Here is a 22,500-nt window from a genome sequence, read left to right as displayed (position 1 = left end):
CACAGCATGCCTTAACAGTTTATGGATATCAGTGTGACCCATGCTGCGTGCTCTGGCTGCCGGTGTTTTGCCATCCTTACCCTGTACATTCACATCAGCTTTGTGACGCAGTAACAGCTCCACCATATTTTTGCTACCCTTACTGCATGCTTTGTGTAGCGGTGTGTAGCCATACTTATTCGGTACATTCACATCAGCTTTATGACTCAGTAACAGCTCCGCCATTTCTTTGCTACCCCTACTGCATGCGTCGAGTAGCGGTGTTTCGCCATACTTATTCTGTACATTCACATCAGCTTTATGACTCAGTAACAGCTCAACCATTTCTTTGCTACCCCTACTGCATGCGTTGAGTAGCGGTGTGTTGCCACACATAGTCTCTACATTCACATCAGCTTTGTGACTCAGTAACAGCTTAACTATTTCGTTGCTACCCCCACAGCACGCTTGAAGTAGCAGTGTGTTGCCAGATGTATTCTGTACATTCACATTAGCTTTGTGACTCAGTAACAGCTCCACCATTTCTTTGCTATCATTACTGCATGCGTTGTGTAGCGGTGTGTTGCCAAACGTATTCTGTACATTCACATCAGCTTCGTGACTCAGTAACAGCTCCACCATTTCTTTGCTACCCTTACTGCATGCGTGGAGTAGTGGTGTGTTGCGAGCCGTATCCGTAACATTCACATCAGCTTTGTGACTCAGCAACAGCTCCACTTTATCTTTGCTACCCATACTGCATGCTACGTGTAGCGGTGTGTTGCCTTTCTTATCCTGTACATTCACATCAGCGTTGTGACTCAGTAACAGCTCCACCGTATCTTTGCTACGCTTACGGCATGCTTCGAGTAGCGGTGTGTAGCCATCCTTATTCTGTACATTCACATCAGCGTTGTGACTCAGTAACAGCTCCACCATTTCTTTACTACCCCTACTGCATGCATTGAGTAGCGGTGTATAGCCATACATATTCTGTACATTCACATCAGCTTTGTGACTCAGTAACAGCTCCACCATTTTTTTGCAACCCCTAATGCATGCGTTGTGTAGCAGTGTGTCGTCAAACGTATTCTGTACAATCACATCAGCTTTGTGACTCAGTAACAGCTCAACCATTTCTTTGCTATCCCTACTGCATGCGTTGTGTAGCGGTGTGTAGCCATACTTATCCTGTACATTCACATCAGCTTTGTGACTCAGTAACAGCTCTACCATTTCTTTGCTACCCTTACTGCATGCGTTGAGTAGCGGTGTGTTGCGAATCTTATTCTGTACTTTCACATCAGCTTTGTGACTCAGTAACAGCTCCACAATTTCTTTGCTACCCTTACTGCATGCGTTGAGTAGCGGTGTGTTGCCATCCTTATCCTTTACATTCACATCAGCTTTGTGACTCAGTAACAGCTCCACCATTTCTTTGCTAGCCCCACAGCATGCGTTGAGTAGCGGTGTGTTGCCTTCCTTATCCGGTACATTCACATCAGCTTTGTGACTCAGTAACAGCTCCACCATTTCTTTGCTACCCTCACTGCATGCGTTCAGTAGCGGTGTGTTGCCATGTTCATCCGTTACATTCACATCACCTTGTGACTCAGTAACAGCTCCACCATTTCTTTGCTACCCTTACTGCATGCGTTGAGTAGCGGTGTGTTGCCATCCGTATTCTGTACATTCACATCAGCTTTGTGATGCAGTAACAGCTTCACCATTTCTTTGCTACCCTTAGTACTGCATGCGTTGAGTAGCGGTGTGTAGCCATCCTTATTCTGTACATTCACATCAGCGTTGTGACTCAGTAACAGCTCCACCATTTCTTTGCTATCCCTACTGCATGCTTTGTGTAGCGGTGTGTTGCCTTCCTTATCCCGTGCATTCACATCAGCTTTGTGACGCAGTAACAGCTCTGCGGTATCTTTGTGGCCCTCACTGCATGCTTTGTGTAATGGTGTTATGCCACCCTGATCCTGTACATTCACATCAGCTTTGTGACGCAGTAACAGCTCCACCATATTTTTGCTACCCTTACTGCATGCTTTGTGTAGCGGTGTGTTGCCATTTTCAACCTGTACATTCACATCAGCTTTGTGACTCAGTAACAGCTCCACTATTTCTTTGCTACCCTCACTGCATGCGTTGTGTAGCGGTGTGTTGCCATTCTGATTCTGTGCATTCACATCAGCTTTGTGACTCAGTAACAGCTCCACCATTTCTTTGCTACCTATACTGCATGCTTTGTGAAGTGGCGTTTTGCCATCCTTATTCTGTACATTCACATCAGCTTTGTGACTCAGTAACAGCTCCACCATTTCTTTGCTAGCCCCACAGCATGCGTTGAGTAGCGGTGTGTTGCCATTCTGATCCTGTGCATTCACTTCAGCTTTGCGACTCAGTAACAGCTCCACCATTTCTTTGCTACCCTGACTGCATGCTTTGTGTAGCGGTGTGTTGCCTTTCTTATCCTGCACATTCACATCAGCTTTGTGACGCAGTAACAGCTCCACCATATCTTTGCTACCCTTACTGCATGCTTTGTGTAGCGATGTGTTGCCATACCTATTCTGTGCATCCACATCAGCTTTGTGAAGCAATAACAACTCCACCATGTCTTTGTTACCCTCACTGCATGCTTCGTGTAGCGGTGTGTTGCCTTTCGTATTCTGTACATTCACATCAGCTTTGTGACTCAGTAACAGCTCCACCATTTCTTTGCTACCCCTTCTGCATGCGTTGAGTAGCGGTGTGTTGCGAGCCGTATCCGTAACATTCACATCAGCTTTGTGACGCAGTAACGGCTCAACGATATCTTTGTGTAGCGGTGTGTTGCCTTCCTTTCCCCGTGCATTCACATCAGCATTGTGACGCAGTAACAGCTCCACGGTATCTTTGTGACCCTTAGTACATGCTTTATGTAGCGGTGTGTTGCCATCCTTATCCCATACATTCACATCGGCTTTGTGACGCAGTAACAGCTCCACGGTATCTTTGTGACCCTTAGTACATGCTTTGTGTAGCGGTGTGTTGCCATCCTTATCCCGTGAATTCACATCAGCTTTGTGAATCAATAACAGCTCTATGGTATCTTTGCTACCCTCACTGCATGCTTTGTGAAGAGGTGTGTTGCCATCCTTATCCCGTGAATTCACATCAGCTTTGTGAATCAATAACAGCTCTATGGTATCTTTGTTACCCTCACTGCATGCTTTGTGAAGAGGTGTGTTGCCATCCTTATCCTGTACATTCGCATCAGCCTTGTGAAGCAATAATATGTCTACGGTATCTTTGTGACCCTTACTGCATGCTTTGTGTAGCGGTGTGTTGCCATTCTGATCCTGTGCATTCACATCAGCTTTGTGAATCAATAACAGCTTTATGGTATCTTTGCTACCCTCACTGCATGCTTTGTGAAGAGGTGTGTCGCCATCTTTATCCTTAACATTCACAGAAGCCCCACGAAGCAATAACAGTTCAACGGAATCTTTGCGACTTTGAACACATGCGTTGTGGAGCGGTGTATTGCCAATCACATTTTGAATATTCACATCAGCCCCAAGATCCAATAAAAGTTCAATTGTATCGTTGTGCCCTCTGCTGCATGCAGAGTGTAGTGGAGTCATGCACTTGCTGTTTTCTCTTTCTAAGGAAGCTCCACTCTTCTTCACGGCCAGTGTGATGGCCTCCAGGTTTCCCTCGTCGGCAGCGATGTGAAGCAGCGTGTTGCCGCGGGGGTCTGTCTCGTCCAGCTCCCTGTCAGCCAGCAGTCTTAGCGCCAGGTACCAGTGTTGGCTGGGCAGCTCCACGCTAGCGCTGACCGCGTCCTTTGTAACGGTCACTGACAGCAGTCTGGCTGGGATGGGCAGTGAGGGTTCGTCAAGGTAACACAGAGCGCCTGACTGAAAGCGTGTTATCAGATCTGAGACCTTTGCTTCCGAAAAAATCTGTCTTGGCAAAGGCAATGTTAACTTCGAACTCCGTGATTCTTTAAACTTGGGCTCAGTGTCTATCAGTTTTGATAAGAGACACTTTGCCTGGACTCTGACGTCACTCTCAGTTGGTGCAAACAAGATGGCTGCTATAGCTGCACACAGCAAACTTTCCAATTCTGCCACATCTCTGGTTTCAATGGCTTTTTCCCCCATGGTCTTGAGACACCATTTTGTTAGTTCTGTTGATGAATGTACAGCCGACCAATATAACAGTGGCAGATCATACTCATTGTCCCCGGCATGTAAAACACCATTGTTCTGCTCTCGCTTACTATCATAGAATTTAGTGAATTTGTCCAGAAATGCTTTGTCTTCAAGGACCTGGCACTGACACAACTGAGGCAACTGTCCGTCAACAATCAGGTCAAAGGTTCTCTGCATCTTCAGCTGGAGTTCTGTGGCAGTCGTCTCAAGCTGCAGCATTTCTTGACCTGGGGGAGCAGTACAAGTACATGTATTATCTCTATTGGATAGTAAAAACACTGGGAGGTTGAAAGTAAAAGGAACCATACATTTTTCATGCAAATTGTACTTTCAAGACACAAGTGTGCCAGGTCAAAATAATTCGTAAATGTAATCACATCACATTTTTTGATTATTTGCAATAACCATATGCGAAAAGCACCCACATGCGTATGAGCAAAACAAAATCAAGGGGAAGCTACCATGACTGCCCTGTTGTAAACACAAAGGGGCTGCTGGTTTACTATTTCACATACAAATCCATTAGTATCAGCTGCTGAAGTACAGACTAACAAGATTGCTGAACAATGACTTACCCTCATTGCCAGTGAGAGTCATGTGGTTGACTGTCAGTTGAAGGGACACATTAAAGTCCTCCTTGATGTGATCCATCAGCCGCCTGAATCAAATGAGTTCAACATTAAAACCCTGAAAATAATTACCAACATTAACAAATGGAAAACAAATATGAACTTAAAATTACAAAGTGACGAGCATTTCAAGTAATCACCAGTCTACCTGACCTTCACAAACTTCTAGGACCCATGCACCTAAAGGAAGCAAAACAGGATAACCTAATCCCCCTCCACCAACCCCCCCACACACACACACACACACACACACACCAGCAAATAATGTATATGCCATTTGAGATCAGCAGTTTTCACAAATGTAGCAGTGTTTCTGTGGCTAAGAATATGCTGTTGCCGCCAACCATTATTCTTTTCGCGTCCATGTGTGCGATTTCGTGTTATAAAAGATACATATTAACTCGTAAGGCCAACACAGTACACATCAGAATAACACAGTAGACCACAACCAGTACTTCGTTGCTAAAAAAAAATAATCGAGATAACTCATCTTGTATCCAAGACAATAAGAATCACACAATTTTCGTTGCAGGGCTGTAAACCACAGACAACCTATTGACGTAGACAGCACTGTTACTTACTTTTGGCAGCGGCAAACACTGTCAGATGTGCACTGGATCTTCACTTCGCCTGAGAAACTTATCCGTTTGGCAGCTTCCAGAGCAATGATGAGATCGTCCTTCCTTTCATCGCTTGAGAAGTTCAAAGGTTTGTAATGCCCGTCACCTTTGTGTAAACTTTCCATCAGCAGAGACATCTTGTCAGTCCATTCTTTGTCCATCATAAGCATCCACATCTGATGAATGAACACATTTACTTTGATCAGCTAAATACTAAAAGGTACTATTCTCATAATGTATTGTATCTTACCCGCTAGGTTCTACCTATTTCCCCTTGATATATTGGCAGTCCCCATCTCTAAAACACTGAGAAACTATACACTTTGATATGAAGCCCGAGCAAAGGAATGCAGTTTATGGCTGTACACTTTGTCCGCAGAAATACCCAATCTTATGCTGTTTGTTCTGTTTTGACCTGGTTTGAATCATTTATAGTTTCATTCGCTTGTGACTTCCTACCATTTTGTATATCAAATGGTCTGACTTTTGTGCCATATCAAAAAGAGTTTCCAAATTCGGCAATTGTCTCCTCAGAACGAGGTTTGACGTTGATCGGTAGCAATACTCACCTCCAGACATTTACCTTTTGGATTTTCTGAATATCTGAGAATACACAAACACCCCCTTCACCCCCCAGATTATCGATGACCTGAAGAAAGCAGTCACAGCTAGGTTCAGGGCAATCCCCAGACAGGACAGCATTTGTGCCATTGACAATTTCGGAGGTGTATTTTGGAACACATTTTGGAGAAAAGGTAAATTTCGGACCATGTTACCTACAGACTCGAAATTTTGTAGAATGGTCGTGGACAAACTGAAGTTTATGCAAAACAAGTATGGACATGTTTGCTAAACTCAAATGACTTGACAAATTAATCTCTTCGTTGTAAAGTTACACTTGTGCAATGTCGCGCAAAATTCATCAATGACATGAACGCATTCATCAATGGGAAATGCGCTGATCCTTCCTGTAATTGCAGTATTCAAGTCACTGATTGTCTAAATTAATGTTGATAAAGATATACTATGTCATTCGAATTATCCCAAAGGTAACAATCTTGAGGGCTTAAATCGTCTTAGTTTGGCTACCGCTCAATTTCACATTTCGTACTGTTGAGTCGATCCGCGAATTTGTCAACTTTGTTTTAAATTGCATTCAAGTCAGACCATTTGATCTATGAAATTGCAACTGTGTGGAAGGGTCATGAATAGGCTCAAGTTTATGTCCCCCAAAATATGAAGTGATTCGATCAACAGATGTAGAAGTTCTTAACATTTTTGTGGGTTGCATTTTTGGGGGGTCACCTTGTATATTCAGAGAAACATGGTATAGATTTACAACCTGATGTATGCGCACAGAGCTCCCTTACCTTGGTATTTCGTTCATGTTCCAGAAGGCATGGAACAAATGTCGATCCGACTAGAGCTGTTGTCGCTTCCTTCAATTTGGAGAATGTGAATTCGCTTAAAAGCAGGGGACTCTTGAAATATCTCTCCACGACATTCATCTCCTCGTTTACCACACTTTCTAGATCAGTGACTGATTGCAGCTCCTCAAATGTCATACAGCATGGCAACACCAGAAAATCCAGATGACAAAACCCAAGCAGACTCCAATGCAGCAAGCGTGCTGTCTCCCTTGTGTAGTCCTCGACATCTGCAGAGTATTCCCCCTTGTCGTAAAGAGACAGAAGTAGCGGTGGTCGCTCAGCGCAGATCACAAATGCTTGCAGAAAGTCGGGGAGGGGTGGAGGCGACGTTGTCATGGGAATATTGAGATCCCATGGTAATGTGTTGGAAGCCCAAACGCTAATTGGCTTGCCTTCTGCATAATGTCCAAAGATGTGCAAGACTTCCTTTTCGTGCGCTACTTGTTTCTTTTGTAGTATATTCACAAGACAGTCGTTGGTAGAGTCTGCACAAAGAAGACAACTATTGAATTCAACAGCTTTTGTCTTATTACTTTGGGTCAAGTTTTGATTTTTATAGAGGGGGTTGGGTTGTACTACAAGCATTGCACATGTCCACAAGAACATTTTCCATGATGTCCTTTTTTCTGACATTTCACTCTCTATAAAAGTTCGAATGACACCGCTTTTGTGTCAACAGGTCGAATACTGTTTGCTTGCTTGCTTGCTTGAAGTTTCTTATTCTGTATATGTCATTTGGTGACTAATATTTGTTTTTTGTTATTTGTTTATGATTGATTCTAGCATTTTGTTTTGTCGATTGTACTGTACTGGATCGGTGTCACATTGTAACTGGCTGCTAAACGTATTGTCTTTAAATGATTGATTATTTCCAAATAACTAAAATGAAAACATGTTCAATGATTGATTGATGTATAAACCAACCCATTGATTGATTAATCTAAGAGAGTGTTCGAATAAGTCATTAACCAATGTGTGTCATTCATTTCACTACTCATTATTTTATATATTTAGTCAATCCTTCATGTTTTTCATTGATATCTTTGTTTTTAATCTAAACCCGGCAGAAAGTTATTGAACCCATTTTCGTACCCCAACTTGAACATTCATTTTCGTGTCAATTGAATCAAAATGTCTATGCCATGAGGGCACTCAACTTGGCTGTCTGGCACACTTTTCAGGATAATGACTTCATCAACACACCTGTTCTACTCCTCAAAATAAGGTAGGTACATTTTCAAGTCGTTGTTAATATTTTCAAAAACGTTGTTAATAAACGCATTACATCTACCTGCTTTAAACCTGTGACAAATCTGTTTTTTTTAACATAAACGTTTTGCCAATAACAAAAACAATCATAAATGTTTATGAGATTACACATCTTGTGCACATATAAAAACTATCAAATCCTCCACACACAAAATGTGTGCGCCATGTGACACGTGTTCTTCAACAATTGCATGAAGTCTTTCTAGAAACGAATCCAAATACTACAGAAAGTGTTTGAATGTATCTGCATTGTTTCACAAAGGGTACAGAGTGGAACATTTACAATCGTGTTCAAAAACTAGGAATGGTTTTGTTGGTATTATTAGATATGATCTCCCGAAATAAATTTTATTCGTGATCTTTATGTTGTCTTTGATTGATCCAGTAAGCTTAGTCGGTGCTCGGGGAAGGCAAACGACAAGGAGAACTACTTCAAGACAGCAGAGTCATAAGTCAGTGACCTTCTTAAGAAACAAAAGATCATGATGTAGTCACACTAGCTCGTCAACTCTTCAAATGGATGTGAAAACTTAAATTGAAAAAAATCAGTTTGTTGCATAAGCAAGACTTAACCGTACCTTGACGTTCTCTAGTTGCAGTGAACGACTCTGTCTGGTGTGAGAACACTGGGTAGTCACAGGATGGAGAAGCTCCAACGAGGCTTGTAATTCTAACAAGCTTCTTTGGACTTTCTGTAAGTACAGCAAATTCCGCTTAAAATGAAATTCATAAATCGCAGTTAGGTACACTTGAAGACATTGCAGGTGTCCATTGACTCAAAGATTCGTACAATATTACACACGTTCTGTATTAGTTGAAATGTAATTACACGGAATGTATTTCATGTACGGTAATACAAATAAATATTGCAAATTGCATCGTTTGTCGACCAGCCACACATGCAAACCTGGCCAGGTATGCGTATACTTCATCCTCGTGGATATAACAGGAAGCATGCGTTTTTGTTGTTGTTGTAAATCATCATAGACATTGAGCAACTTCCGTGGTAATATGCACTGGTGATCGAAATAGGGCTGTGTGCGTTTATCCAATCACAACCCGCGAATTCCCCCAACGTGTCTTCAGAATAGCAACATCAGACAATCACGATTACACCGATTATCTACATTCAAAGCGAGACTATCTCCCGATGATTTTGTCTTATGTGAGATTCAATTTAATAACTTCATACAAAATATGGAAATCTTTGGTTTTAAAATACATGTACTAGCTTGGCCGTCTCAAAACCAGATACGTAATAACAGAGACAGCAAACAAACAAACCCAAACACGAACAAGATCGCAAAAGTAATCATACGATAAACTACCATAGTTGCTGATTTGCTTGAGCTAACAAATGTATTCGAATTAGTAAACTCACCCGCTGGTTGACTGTCATTTTCCATGATTGCATGGTAGATCGATCCAGTGGATTGCAATCTCTTTATTTCACAGCTTGAACAGATTCCAAAATGGCTGAATATCTGTGCTCGGCGCATGCGTGTTCTTTTATGTGTAATCAAAGCCGTGAGGTCGCATACTAATGGTGTCATTCGGGTGTCAGAAACGGTGCGGTGTTTATGCATAATGTAAGTGTGGTTTCCGAAAGAGAATCTACGGCCAAATAAGTATCGGCCTTTTTTGTGTATTTGTCACACATGTCATGTTATATCAGTTGATCAGCCATGACATGTGCCAGCTTTGAATCTATTATCATATTCTTTTCTCTGACCAAAATGTCTCGCTTTGCACGGTTGAACAGATGTGAAACATCGTAGACAGTTATATTGTAAGTGCGGGTGTATAGCATGTGCGACAATTCAACAATCAAGAGTTTAACGTAAATAATGTACATCCAATTACCAACATTATTTGTCTACATGCGCAGACAGTTTTTATCGCTGACTTTTATTTCTTTGTTGACAAACCTTGATTTAAGTACATTAAACAGAACTAACAATGAAGGGTGCTGGTCACTACTTGAGTGTGTGCGGATTTATCATTTACGGCAATATTGTATCAGGTAAAACCGAACATGCTCTCACACATATGATAGCTTATTCACCGCGAATATAAACGTAAACAGACCCCCCCCCCCACCCACACCTGTACACAGGCAAAATAAATCGCACACACCACTATCACAAGGCTTCCCATTTATGTGACATACATACCAATCTCACCAACAATTATAGAAAAAAAAAACATTTCGAACTTGTCACTGTCTGTTGAAAATACTAGACAAATTATCTGTCTATAACAGAATATTTTGTTTGTTGCATGAGGGTGTCAGTTCATCCCTTTATACAGTATATATTACTTCTGTTAATTCTTCATCGTCCCACGTCCACTGGCATTAATCACATTTCAAATACTTACTCTGACACTAGTCAGGCTCTCCATAAATTGTGTCTATTATTTATGCTATCCTCGAGGCAAACTGTAAAGCAACGTGAACAGACTTGTGAAACAGGAAGGTCTGTGTTAACCTTGACACACTGCTGTTCCTCGATATCTCAGTTTCTGAAAAACGCCGTACTTGTGGAAATGTAGGTCATCCGAGGCAGTCGATAATGATCGAGTAAGGAACACATTTTCAGGTACACGGCGTGTAAAGCCTGTACTGAATGCACAGCGGTTTGGGAGGCGTGGCTGAGTCAGTCAAGCATTGAATTAGAGAGGCCTTACCTCAACGCTACCATGAACGTCAATCGTCCCAAAACAGGATTTGTGTCGTTACGTAAGTAAATTTACACTTTCGTTTATTTCACACAAGAATAATCTCGAGCAACTTGTGTATGTTGACACATGAAACGAAACAACTGTAGTTATGTGTTTATTTGTTACTGTGTAGCCTTAGTCCGCAGTAGAAATTACTCTCGAAACGTGAACAAAGCAAGACATGTACGGTTCACTTCAGAAAGCGTTTATGAATTATTTTCTTTGTGTTCGGTTTATTTTTGTTTTTTTCTCGATTGTCTGTACTCATATACTCTCTATGTAGCGGGCAGCGAGTTCCAGAAGAAAATTTCAGATTATACTAAGATTTCATTAAGTCAATTCTTTAGGTGAGTGTCAGCAATGATTTACTGGTGAGACTTGTTTGTCTACTTTGTTATGCATCGCGATACTTCGCTCGTAGATAAGTCTTAGTTTTTACGGGAAGCATCATGATACGCGAAATAAAATAAAAACATTAAACAAACATATACATTAAACTGTCAAACAGCTTTCTCAAAAGAAGGTCCTCTTAATATTCTAAGTCAAACCCGAATGGAAAACATCGCGCAGATATTCGCGGGACCTATCCCGATTAAATCCAGATTCATTTTCACGAGCTTCCTCTCAGTTGGTGTACGTTATGCGAGTGTTAATTTAATTTTTGAATAACAAAACCCATGAATGGTAGGTAATTGGAACACTTATTATAGACAAAACAAAATGTTACATTTACTAGTACGTCGACTCAAAAGTCTTTAAAGTAGACAGGCAGACACTTATAAAACATACAATGAACTTACCTCAAGATCGTGTGGCTCGCTTGCAAAATGCCGGAGAAGTATATCTTAATTTTAATTTTAAATCTTTCATTTTGATTTTTGGAAGTAATTTCAATTTTTTTTAAATAATGAAACAGTAAAACAAGCAGTCAGGTTGCTACATTTTGGTATGTGACATAGTGGAGGGGTGGTATTATCCCATTTTAAAACCTGGCCACATCTAAGATTACGAGCGAAATTTGCACGGAAAAGTGTGTACCTATAAAATATGATTTATAACATGTTTAAATGTAACATTTCCCCAAAAGGGAACATTATCCATTTGAATGCAAAATATAGATTTCTTTAATATTCATTTAATGTAGCAAGATATTTATGCAATAAATATTATGTATTATGTTCCGATGCAAACATATTAATGATTCTCCTTTTGTCCACTTACTTGCTAACACCGAATATTGTCCGTTAGTGGGTTGCCTGAAACAGGGTTTTCGGAAAATATCTCGCGATCTACACATATTTTGACATGTGATTAAGAACAGAAAACGTTCGTCAATAGTATACCTAATTTAATTTGCATTTACTTAAAGCCAACCTTAATTTTTTCTAGTTAATTATTTCTGTACAAAGATTGCTTGTAACGAACACAATGTTTCCCCCAATCAAGGCCTCCGAACAAGTTTTTGTTTCAAACGCAGGTCGTTTTTGCCATTTGTGCCGTACTACCTGCTTTGGGCCGCTCGTGCTGTGATTACGACAGCAAAACATCCTTTGCGGCGGCCCCTTTTATTTATTGATAATTATTTGTTTTCTCTAAATGATCTAAAGTCGAGGTAACACCCGGGAACATGCTCCCAATGGTTTAACCGTGAGGGTGTTAAACAACATTATCATCCTGCAGTCATTGCAACCAGGTATCTCAACAATCGAACCGTAAATACAGGCTTAAAGGCACATTCCTTTCTCAAAACAGGAACGCTCACTATATCATATCTGCCAAGGCCTTTACACAGGAAAAAACATCTCTTGACTTGAACACATACCAATAATCAACATCCTTACTGCTTCTTGGAGCTGTAATTGTTTTATGAATGAATTACACCTGTGGCATTTTAGAAATTAATTTATAACAAATCTAAGCTACTGTATATTCGCACAGAAAGGCGTTAATTGGGTCTTCATTATGTCCTGTTAAAATAAATAACATGTCGATTTGTTGATGAAATAATTTCGATAACGTCACACGTGTAATCCATTCCTAAAATAAATCCAGCTCCAAAAAGCAGTATGGATGTTGATTGTTGGCAAGTGTCCAAGTCAAGAGATGGGTTTTTTCTGTGTAAAAGCCTTGGCAGATCTGATAAATTGAGCATAACCTGTTTTGAGAAAGGAGTGTGCCTTTAAGCCTGTATTTACGGTTCGATTGTTGAGATACCTGGTTGCAATCACAGCACGAGCGGCACAAAGCAGGTAGTACGGCACACATGGCAAAACAAACTACCTGCATTTTTTTTTACTTGTTCCGAGGCCTTCAAAGGGGGAAACATTTTGTTCATTTCGTAGTCTTTATGAAGAATAATTAACAAGAAGAAAGTCTGTTCTTATTCACATGTCAAATTATGTGTTGATCGCGAGATATTTTCGAAAGACCATGTTTCAAGCTACCCGCAAACGGACAATACCTGTGATCTAATGCAACTAAAAGGTAACTGAGCACGGCTTGCACGCTTTTGACTGAACTAAAAGCATGCAAAAATGTCTCACTAATCCATGTCGGGCTCGGGTGTTTGCTGGCTGGCTTTGCTATCGCCGAGCGCAGGCGGGCAGAGCCGTTCGTGTCAGACGGGCGGTATTAAACTTTTGCGCACAGCTCTTTGCATTTATGACAATACAGGGGCTACGTGTAGGAAAAAATAAAGCTGAGAATCATTGACTAAATGTTTTACTTAAAAGGCTGTCTGAAATCCAACCTACACTGTTTGCTTGACTAATGTTAAAAGAAATGAGAACACAAAATCGGCAAACTTTGAATGCACACTTCATGACCAGTTTGTTTCAGCCAAAAAGCTGGAATGTAAGCCAATAGTCCGAATCGAACCAAAGCCTACTTGGTAAAACTTTTGAAGAAACATCTTAAAAAATGCAGCGCCTCCTCAACATTTTTTTAAATGCAAAAGTTAGGTCATCAAATAGCGATATCAATACAATGTATGCATCAGTTTTCTTAAAAATCCGTCGGATAGTTTTTCAGAAATTCCGTTCACAGACACACATTCCTAAGGAGACAAAGGTCCTCTCTGCCCTTGCTAACACTTTATGTCAATACTTGACTGTAAGTAAACAGATTTTATTTTTCAATTAACTGTATTTGTTTCCTTTTCTCACAGGTAAACTCCTTTGTTTGAGGCCGAGGCTAGTTCAAGTGTTCAAGATTTGAATATAAAATGGCAGCAGGTATGTTTTCTACACATTTTCAAGGCATATACATTTTTCCCATTTATAAACATTCATGTTAACACATGCAAGATCAATGTTGCTGCATCAATGAAAGCTTTTTGTAGCTAAATCTATTATGAACACACACACACACACAGACACACACACAAACACACACACACACACACACACACACACACACACACACACACACACACTCTCTCTCTCTCTCTCTCTCTCTCGTTTTTTGTCACGTGGCATTCAGTCACCCTACCATTATTGCCAATGAAAAGACACATCTGCACAACGATGAACAAATACCAGAACAAGAAGCGTTAAAAAGGCATTTCGTTGTATCTCCTGTATCAAATTTCAAGAGACCTAATTTTCCAATAAACCGTCTTAGATGTGAGTGTGTGTGTATGTGTGTGTGTGTGTGTGTGTGTGTGTGTGTGTATGTGTGTGTGGGTGTGTCTCTGTGTGTGTGGGTGTGTGTGTGGGGGTGGGTGTGTGTGGGTGTGTGTGTGTGTGTCTGTGTGTATGTGTGTATGTGTATGTGTGTGTGTGTTTTCTAAACAAATACTGATTTTACATTAACATTCTCTGAATATATTGCACTACTTTAGCTTGTCTACCTGAACTCGGGGCTCCTGAAATCATCAGCATCAGCAGGAGTTCAGTGACTCTAGAATGGACGGCTCCCGGTTTTCCTATCAAAAGTTATATGTTGAGGTATGCCAGACGGAACTGCTCCAACAAAAACGGGAAAACCATTCCAATTGGACCCAAAACCACAACACACACTGTCGATGATCTCCGGGGTTGTCCGAAGGAATATGAGTTCTGTGTGGCTGCAGTGACCAGAGATGGCCCTGGGCCATTCTCTGACCCTGGTAAGATTGGCAGAATGTTTATGTTATGTTTGTGAGTGATCATAGTTTTCTTACTTATAAAATGCAATGTTCTTGGCTTAGTCTATGACCATACATTACCGATTAATGAATAAGTGCATAAAATATTGCTCTAACTTGGCAAAGGCGGTGAAATAGACAATCCAGAATAGCGCGGTAGTGGTTGCGTTGAGCAGGAGAGCACGCTTTTGTTTATCTCTATTCTCTTTAACTTTCTGAGCTTATTTTTAATCCAAACATATCATATCTATATGTTTTTGGAATTAGGAACCGACAAGGAATAAGATGAAATTGTTTTTAAATCGATTTCGGAAATTTACTTTTAATCATAATTTTTATATTTTTAATTTTCAGAGCTGGTTTTTAATCCGAATATAACATATTTATATGTTTTTGGAGTACGAAAAAGATGAAGATAAAGATGAAATTGTTTTTAGATCGTTTTATAAAAAAATAATTTTAACTACAATTTTCAGATTTTTAATGACCAAAGTCATCAATTAATTCTAAAGCCTCTGAATTGAATTGCAATACCAAAATCCGGCCTTCGTCGAAGATTGCTGGCCAAACTTTCAATCAATTTCATTGAAAAATGAGGTGCAACTTTTACAAAACGCCAGATATGACGTCATCAAAAACATTTATCGAAAAAAGTCTGGGATATCATTCCCAGGAACTCTCATGTAAAATTTGATAAAGATCGGTCCAGTAGTTTACTTTGAATCGCTCTACACACACACACACACACACCCACACACACACACACACATACACCACGACCCTCGTCTCGACTCCCCCTCTATGTTAAAACTGTTAGTAGAACATTGACTAAATGTAAAAAGCAACAGGAAAACAACAACAGAAGTACAAACTGATTGACTAAATGCTTTGATATCACTTTACGCGATTTGTTTTTGTTATTATTGCAGGCATCCTCTGTTCGAGCTGTGAAGCCATCCATGGACAGCAACGAGCATTCATGAGGCTAAAGGGCAACTTGGAAGATGTTCTTAAGAAACCAAAACCACTGACACAGTTCTTGAAGTACGCAAATGCATTACTGAACGGAAGAGCAGGTAATATTGTTATTCATTCAAGTGATCACAACTTGCTTGAGAAATTTGACCAAAAGGTGGACCCCAAATTAAAAGACTTGCTATCCGATGGGTCCATGTACCACAATGTATTTGAACGGTCGTACTTCGATCCATATCACCTTGTATACCGAGTGAAACCGTCTGCTGGACGCAGGGTGTGGAGTACGCTGGATTTTAAGTCCAAAGTTTCTTATAACAAGGGCATAGAACCACCATCATACAGGAACATGTCAGTCTGTATCGACACACTCTGTGCAACCAGCCCAGAACTAGGCGACCATCGTCAAACCCAAGAGAAATTTGTTTTTGAACTTGGAGAGGAAGTCGTGGTGTGGAAGAAGAAAGAACAAAACGAAGAGGAGGTAGAAGTGTTCCAGGAAAGCATGACGCTTCAGGCAAAAGCCATTCACATTCAGGCGGAAAGAGAACCTGATTATGGCTTGCTGCGTCTAAAACTGGCTGATCACTGCTGGAACAGTTTAAAGCTGAAAGAGTACATAACGGCCTTCACGAAAATCAGGGGAGGTGGCTCGATCTTTCTTGGTGTGAGTGAGCACAAAACACGACAGGTAGCTTGGGAGCTTCCCGATCCTAACATTGTGAATGGTCCTTTCACGGTAGCCGGTGAACAGTGGGGGGTTTGGCAGGACAAACACGGCCCCGATCCTCCCATCGTGTATCATCTTGCCAGGGAGGCAAAGACAAACGAGCAGGCAACAGGACAGTTCATTACTGACGCGTTTCAGCTGACGGATTATGAAAAGGAATGTTTCCAGGATGACATTTTAGAAAGAGTAAGGAAGTTGAAATGGATCGGAATAACAGACCACAGCGGAGTTGTACAAGTTGATTTCCACGATGTGAACATTAATGGGAACCATGGTGATGGCTGCTGTGTCATTGAGATCAAAATTAACTATTACCATGGTCTTTGCTTCTACGACACTGAGGGACCAGAGTCATACCGCTGCAGGCCTCCAATACAAGGCAGCATCTTTCAGTCCAAGCCAGAGCTGGAACGCATCCAAGTGAACGACTGGATCAAGTCCTTCAAGAGCCAGGGTGACGAACACATGGATGAACTGAACAACCTTCCAATGGATCAAAGAGTAGGAAGGTGCTTTTTTTGTTTTTCGTTATTGTAGAAAACTTGTCATTTTCAGTCTTCTTCGTTATTAAACGGTTATCAGCGGTACAATATATCAAAATCAAAGCTTTCAAAACATCAGCGACTACAAAACAAACAGAAAAGAAGAACGAAAAATTCGGCGCCCTAAAGCAAAAAGCTGTTATCATTTTCTTTAGGACATACGACATTATAAGATGTTTGATGGGTTGTTGACAGACCAGCTTTTTTGTCTGTCCGAGGGGGAACATATCAAAAGTCGATATGCCCCCCGAGGACCGACAAAAAAGCTGGTCTGTCAACAAACCATCAAACATCGTTTTTGTCATCATTTTGGTAGTGAAAAAACAAATGCACAATCAACCCAGGGAGCCATGCTTTGAAACACGGGTTCCGTGCTGATAACCACACGAGTCCCGGTTTGATAACCACTGGCAATCAAAGCTGGCGTGTGAAAGCAACTTTCTGTGTTTTTGAGTTCATTAAATGTTGGAATGAATATGTCATGTTTGAGGATGCACAGTTCTGTAGGTTCATCTCGGTATTCCACCCCCTCGGCTTTCTGTTGTGATCGAATGTGGAAGCTACGTTTGGTCAAAGGTCACAGAAGATTTGCGTCGTGCAGCGAAGGAAAGAATCGCGATCTTGTTTCCGACTCAGTACCTCTTTGTTTTTCATTAGACCTGTCATTCTGCTTGCTCGGCTTTGTTAGATGTTTGCATATCTTGTTGCTATTTTCTTTGCTTTTATTATTGTTTCTTATTTGTGCTTCGTTTATCGATACAACGTCTTGTGCACGGGTCAAAATGTGTGTGTCAGGGGTCGTTTTACTTGAACTTGACGTTCGTGTTTCTCCGAACGTCTGTGTATCGAAACACAGATACACGCACTCCATGACTCTGTGAGAAGACAAAACATATCGCTAGGTTTCATTTGTTTTTGATGAATGTATGACCTTTCATGAAGTAGTTTTGATTTTTGTTTACTTTTGCCAGTTTGCCAGTTCGTTTTTGGAAATTTGCAAAGCAGTATCGTGTCGTCTGTTTAGGTCTAATGAAAAAAGCCGAAGAATCCCCGAGCGTTTCTATTGGGTTTGCTTTTGATTATCCATGTACTGTATAACCTGCTTCCTGCAACTATGGTAACCGGGGGTTTATTGCCTGGGAAACATGAGATTTATTTCCCAGGTGCTTGTGAATGAAAACTCGTGAAAATGATGACAAAGCACATTATTCATACCTGTTAGCACTAGTTTACTAGTTTTTTTCAAACACGTTTTAGTCTTATAACTTTTAACATGTGTTTACGTGGAATTGTCACATCTTTTGTTTAACATACGATCATACATTCAACTTAAAACTTTATGTTTGTGTAAGATCTAACATGTGTTTGCCAGTGTGCAATAATGTGACATATTATTTGTATGCTCATTTGAAATATTTCTCAATTCTCCTAATATCACTAATAGCATAGACTTCAAATGTATCTGACCAGCTCGGCTTTACTTAAATACGACAAACCCAATAAAGAGTTATTCATTCGATGCTGTTAAAATTATCGGTCCGAAGGTCCCTGACAGCTGTGTCTACACTTGCCTCTAACAGCGCACTCATCTAGCTCGCATCACAGTACTTTACTAGAACGGCCACTGAGCTCTAAGCTTAGTAGAACCTCCGTTGTGTTGCAAGGATCAACTTGTTATTCTTTTTTATTCTTTTTTTGTGTGTGCATTATCTTCAAAGTCAAACGCTCCATAAAGACCCCTTTGCAGTGGTAGGGTGCAGCTTGTTATTAAAAGAACCGATGTACGGCATTTTTCGTCACAGGGGTGACCTTGAAATTTGATGGAGATTATCTTCACCGTGCTTCCTGGGTTGTGGAAGACCCAGAGGCTCACAAAAGTGTCTGTATCTCTGAAACTATTGAGAGTTTTTGGATTATTTTTGTAAACAAATAAATGAACAATGACGTAATTTGAACTGGGCAGTCCGGATGTGGGTTGTGGGCAATTAAAGAAGGAATTGTACGATGTTTATCCCTATTCGGATTGCGTAGCTTGTGTACGCCCCATACTTTTTACGTTGTCGTTGAATCCTTCTTTGAACGCGTGACAGGGTGAACTGTCACCAATGATAGAGTAAAGCTAATCACGATTATTGTCTATCTAATGTCTAATTGTTCCTCTCTTTTAGCCCCTACCTCCCTTGACCCAAGGATGCGTGTATGATGAAGTATTGTCGCTCTTGTGCATAGATGCTGCGTCCTGATTGGTTAATTGTTTAATGGTTGCGCGCTAATCCTAGATATGTGAGGATGTGGCAGTATAATTGGAGACCCGGTAGGTCAGTTGGTAGAGCACTGGACTTGTGATCGGAAGGTTGCAGGTTCGAATTTGAGCCGGGACGGATACGGGTCAACTTTATGTGCAGACCCAGAGACGGAAGCCATGTCCCACCCCCGTGTTATCACAATGGCACGTAAAAGACCTTGGTCATTCTGCCATAAGTACAGGTGGCTGAATACACCTAAACACGCAGACACCTGGGTAGCGCGACTCCGTTGCTGCTAGATTTCCACTGGGAGGAAGCGACCCGAATTTCCCAGCGATAGGACAATACAATAATGAAAATGGAAAAAAAATGCTTTTGATGCATTGTTATGCATGGTGCTTTTACACTTCATTTTGTCATGTACTTTTTTGTTCATGTGTCAACAGACACTGCCTTCTGGTGTACGTTAAATGATAGACAAGTTACTGTAACCCCTGTCTTGGTGTCTCTCTGTTGAATGCTTCATGATCCGTGCACTTCACCCTCTCACAAAAGTATGGGTCGTTCACGGCCCACATCATCCGGACTGTGTAGTCCAAAGTGCGATCCGGTGAAAGTTGCAGGATAGATATATGTTCAATCCCCCAGGTTTAAACAGTTTCCGGAAAGTTTGAGAGTAATTTAAATGTCCAGTTTTTGACTCCCCTGAGTAATCAGGAGAGTAGTAGGAATGAGCTGTCTTCTGCCGTCCGTAGACAAGTAAAACTTAACGTTGGGGTTATCTCGTGTGCTTCTGAAACTAGAGCTTTGAATGTTTTCACTCTTCTAGGGTTTGATAATCTCCCGACATGACCCACATTTGGTTGTCCCTCGTCAGGGTTGAGGGTCACAGCCGGGTCATGTTCTGTCAATAAAACATTAACGGTCACTCAACTGTCTTAGTACACATTTTTGTTGTCTTGGCATGTCCAGTATCAATCCTGTCAACTTGGGTGCAACTGGGTCAACAATAACAAAAATCCTGATTGTTTTTATGTTATTTCTTCTTTTGTGTGTGTGTGTGTGTGTGTGTGTGTGTGTGTGTGTGTGTGTGTTAGTGTGTGTGTGTTAGTGTGTGTGTATCTGTATGTGTGTTTGTGTATATGTATGCTTGTGTGTTGGTGTGTGTGTGTGTGTGTGTGTGTGTGTGTGTGTGTGTGTGTGTGTGTGTGATCTTGTTTTCTTTGATAAAGAATTCTGAATCTTTGATGAGTTCATAGTAAGGAATCCTGCATTGTGAAAATCAATATTTTGTGTATCTTCATTCGTGAGGCAATAACATAAAGCCTTCTCTTAGTTTTTGATAGGTTGATTTTAGGAGTACCCACATTAGAGTGGTTGTCGCATGACCTATGTGAATAATATGACAAATCTGCCAGCTTGTCAAGTCAAGTGTCTTTCAGTTAGAGAGTTTGGAATGTTCAGTCTTTAAAGAAAGGCGCACTATTTTGTTCGCCAAGTTTTTATGCGAAGAAAACAATTACAACACAGAACTGTCATTTAATACATGCACCCTTCTCTGTGTACTGCCACAAGACGTCTCTGCCTGAGCGACATTCGATACGCCGTTGCCATAGCTCGGCTGTGTGTGTTTGGGTCGATCACGCCAGTCCTTATCCTTGTCTTTGTGCATTCTGAATAATTCAGCTGCATGACATTTGATGCAGCGGTAAAGCTTAAAGGCAAACAAGTCGAGGGCTGTGTCGGTCACTGGTGTTCACGGTGGTGAATAGAGCGGTTGCCATAGCGACTGAATAATCCAGACAGCGTTTCACAAATTGTCTTTGCATTTTCTGCCTTTCGAGAGCTCATAATATGATTATTGTATGTATTTGCATTGCCCCAGTACAATAGTGCTCTGTCACATTTAAGCATTTCAATGGCTCAGTTGTAACAATACTGGGTGCAGTCTAAATTCTGAGCAAAATGTGATACAGTAAATCAAATGCCAATTTGACTGCAGCTTCCACCTGGGAGCAAGATTCCGTTCCTTTGAAAATACACATTTACATACAATGTTTCTGATTTTATATCCAGTGTCTAGCTTTGAATCTCTTCTCTATGCTTAACATCACAAACATATAAAAAGTTTCCTCGTAAGAAATAAAATACAAGCATTATTAGCTTACATTTCATAGACAACGACCACTTATGCAAGATAATCTAGAAAAATTGTTTTTAAAAAGATGAAAAATACGTAAGATAAGTAATAGACACATAGTTACACATACAAACTCTGACAATAAAACAGAACTTACATAAAAGCGTACAGATCTAAAACTAATGTGTTTGCAGCTCACTCACACACCACAATCAACGCTGTAAGTGAGATAATGATAGATTATACTTCTGTTTAACGTTTCCTATTAAGTCAGTTTAAAAAACATTTAATAGAAATAAATATATATACGACTACAATAAAAACAATCATTACCTGTTGTTCTCCCATGGTGTGTTTTTTCAACTTCATTTACTTGTTGTAATTTTTACATCCCAAATGTAGCCAGTAAATGCACTTTAACGAAAAAGACTTTTGTTTTTACACTGAAGGCAAACAGACAAAGTGAATTACATCAGAACTGCCTGGTGACTGGTGCAGGGGAGATAATTTGAAAAAAAGACCATTCAACTCATTTTATTTCAAAAACTGTGAATGTATAGCTGTGTTTTTCTTTCAAACACAATACAAGGTAATCAGATCACTATGATTATGCAGGTGAATTCTTAAGGCTTGGATTCTGGTTAGGGCTTCATGATGAATGCCAACAAACAGCAGGGAAACACTCCCCATCAAGCCCCTAAGGGCCGGCACTGTCGGTAACATTCGTTTTCAATTAATGTTTTGTTTTATTTTTGTTGCACAGAAACGGAGAAAAACTGTTTCGTATCGCCCCAATGACTGAACCATCCGGTTGGAGTTGTAAGTTTGTCCCCACACCTCACTTCCAAGGTAGAGAAATGTTGGCTTGTCCCAATGGAACTCTGT

The 22,500-nt window shown here is 40.7% G+C and overlaps 2 protein-coding genes and 2 long non-coding RNA genes across 4 annotated transcripts in view; 3 read left to right on the top strand and 1 right to left on the bottom strand.

Annotated features, from left to right (window-relative positions):
- The window catches only part of LOC138948245 (serine/threonine-protein phosphatase 6 regulatory ankyrin repeat subunit B-like), a 7,695-nt gene extending 344 nt beyond the window's left edge, over positions 1–7,351 (bottom strand). Inside the window, exons 1-5 of the mRNA XM_070319762.1 lie at positions 6,807–7,351; positions 5,398–5,612; positions 4,763–4,845; positions 1,584–4,414; positions 1–1,461 (exon numbers count right to left, since the gene is read on the bottom strand). The exon at positions 1–1,461 is cut by the window's left edge and continues 344 nt beyond it. Coding sequence (XP_070175863.1) covers positions 1–1,461; positions 1,584–4,414; positions 4,763–4,845; positions 5,398–5,612; positions 6,807–7,202 — 4,986 coding nt within the window. The 5' untranslated portion in view covers positions 7,203–7,351. The remainder of the gene's footprint in view (positions 1,462–1,583; positions 4,415–4,762; positions 4,846–5,397; positions 5,613–6,806) is intronic.
- The window catches only part of LOC138948276 (uncharacterized), a 289,660-nt gene that overhangs the window by 56,614 nt on the left and 210,546 nt on the right, over positions 1–22,500 (top strand). The window lies entirely within an intron of this gene.
- On the top strand, positions 10,749–14,809 carry LOC138948273 (uncharacterized). Its single transcript, XR_011449957.1, has 3 exons — positions 10,749–10,875; positions 14,023–14,089; positions 14,698–14,809. It is a non-coding gene; the product is annotated as an uncharacterized lncRNA (long non-coding RNA).
- LOC138948258 (uncharacterized) lies at positions 14,847–20,505 on the top strand. The gene is made up of 2 exons (XM_070319779.1): positions 14,847–14,964; positions 15,912–20,505. Exon 2 carries the CDS (start codon positions 15,962–15,964, stop codon positions 17,222–17,224), a length of 1,263 nt encoding a protein of 420 aa, XP_070175880.1. The 5' UTR covers positions 14,847–14,964; positions 15,912–15,961; the 3' UTR covers positions 17,225–20,505.

The sequence above is a fragment of the Littorina saxatilis genome, linkage group LG15, assembly GCF_037325665.1.
Source record: "Littorina saxatilis isolate snail1 linkage group LG15, US_GU_Lsax_2.0, whole genome shotgun sequence".
Classification (NCBI taxonomy): domain Eukaryota; kingdom Metazoa; phylum Mollusca; class Gastropoda; order Littorinimorpha; family Littorinidae; genus Littorina; species Littorina saxatilis.
Note: the sequence above shows the minus strand (reverse complement) of the source record. Positions and strands in the feature narration are given on the sequence as shown.

Coding starts and splice junctions, on each gene's coding strand:
- LOC138948258 (XM_070319779.1), top strand. CDS start 15,962: ATGAGGCTAAAGGGCAACTTGGAAGATGTTCTTAAGAAACCAAAACCA.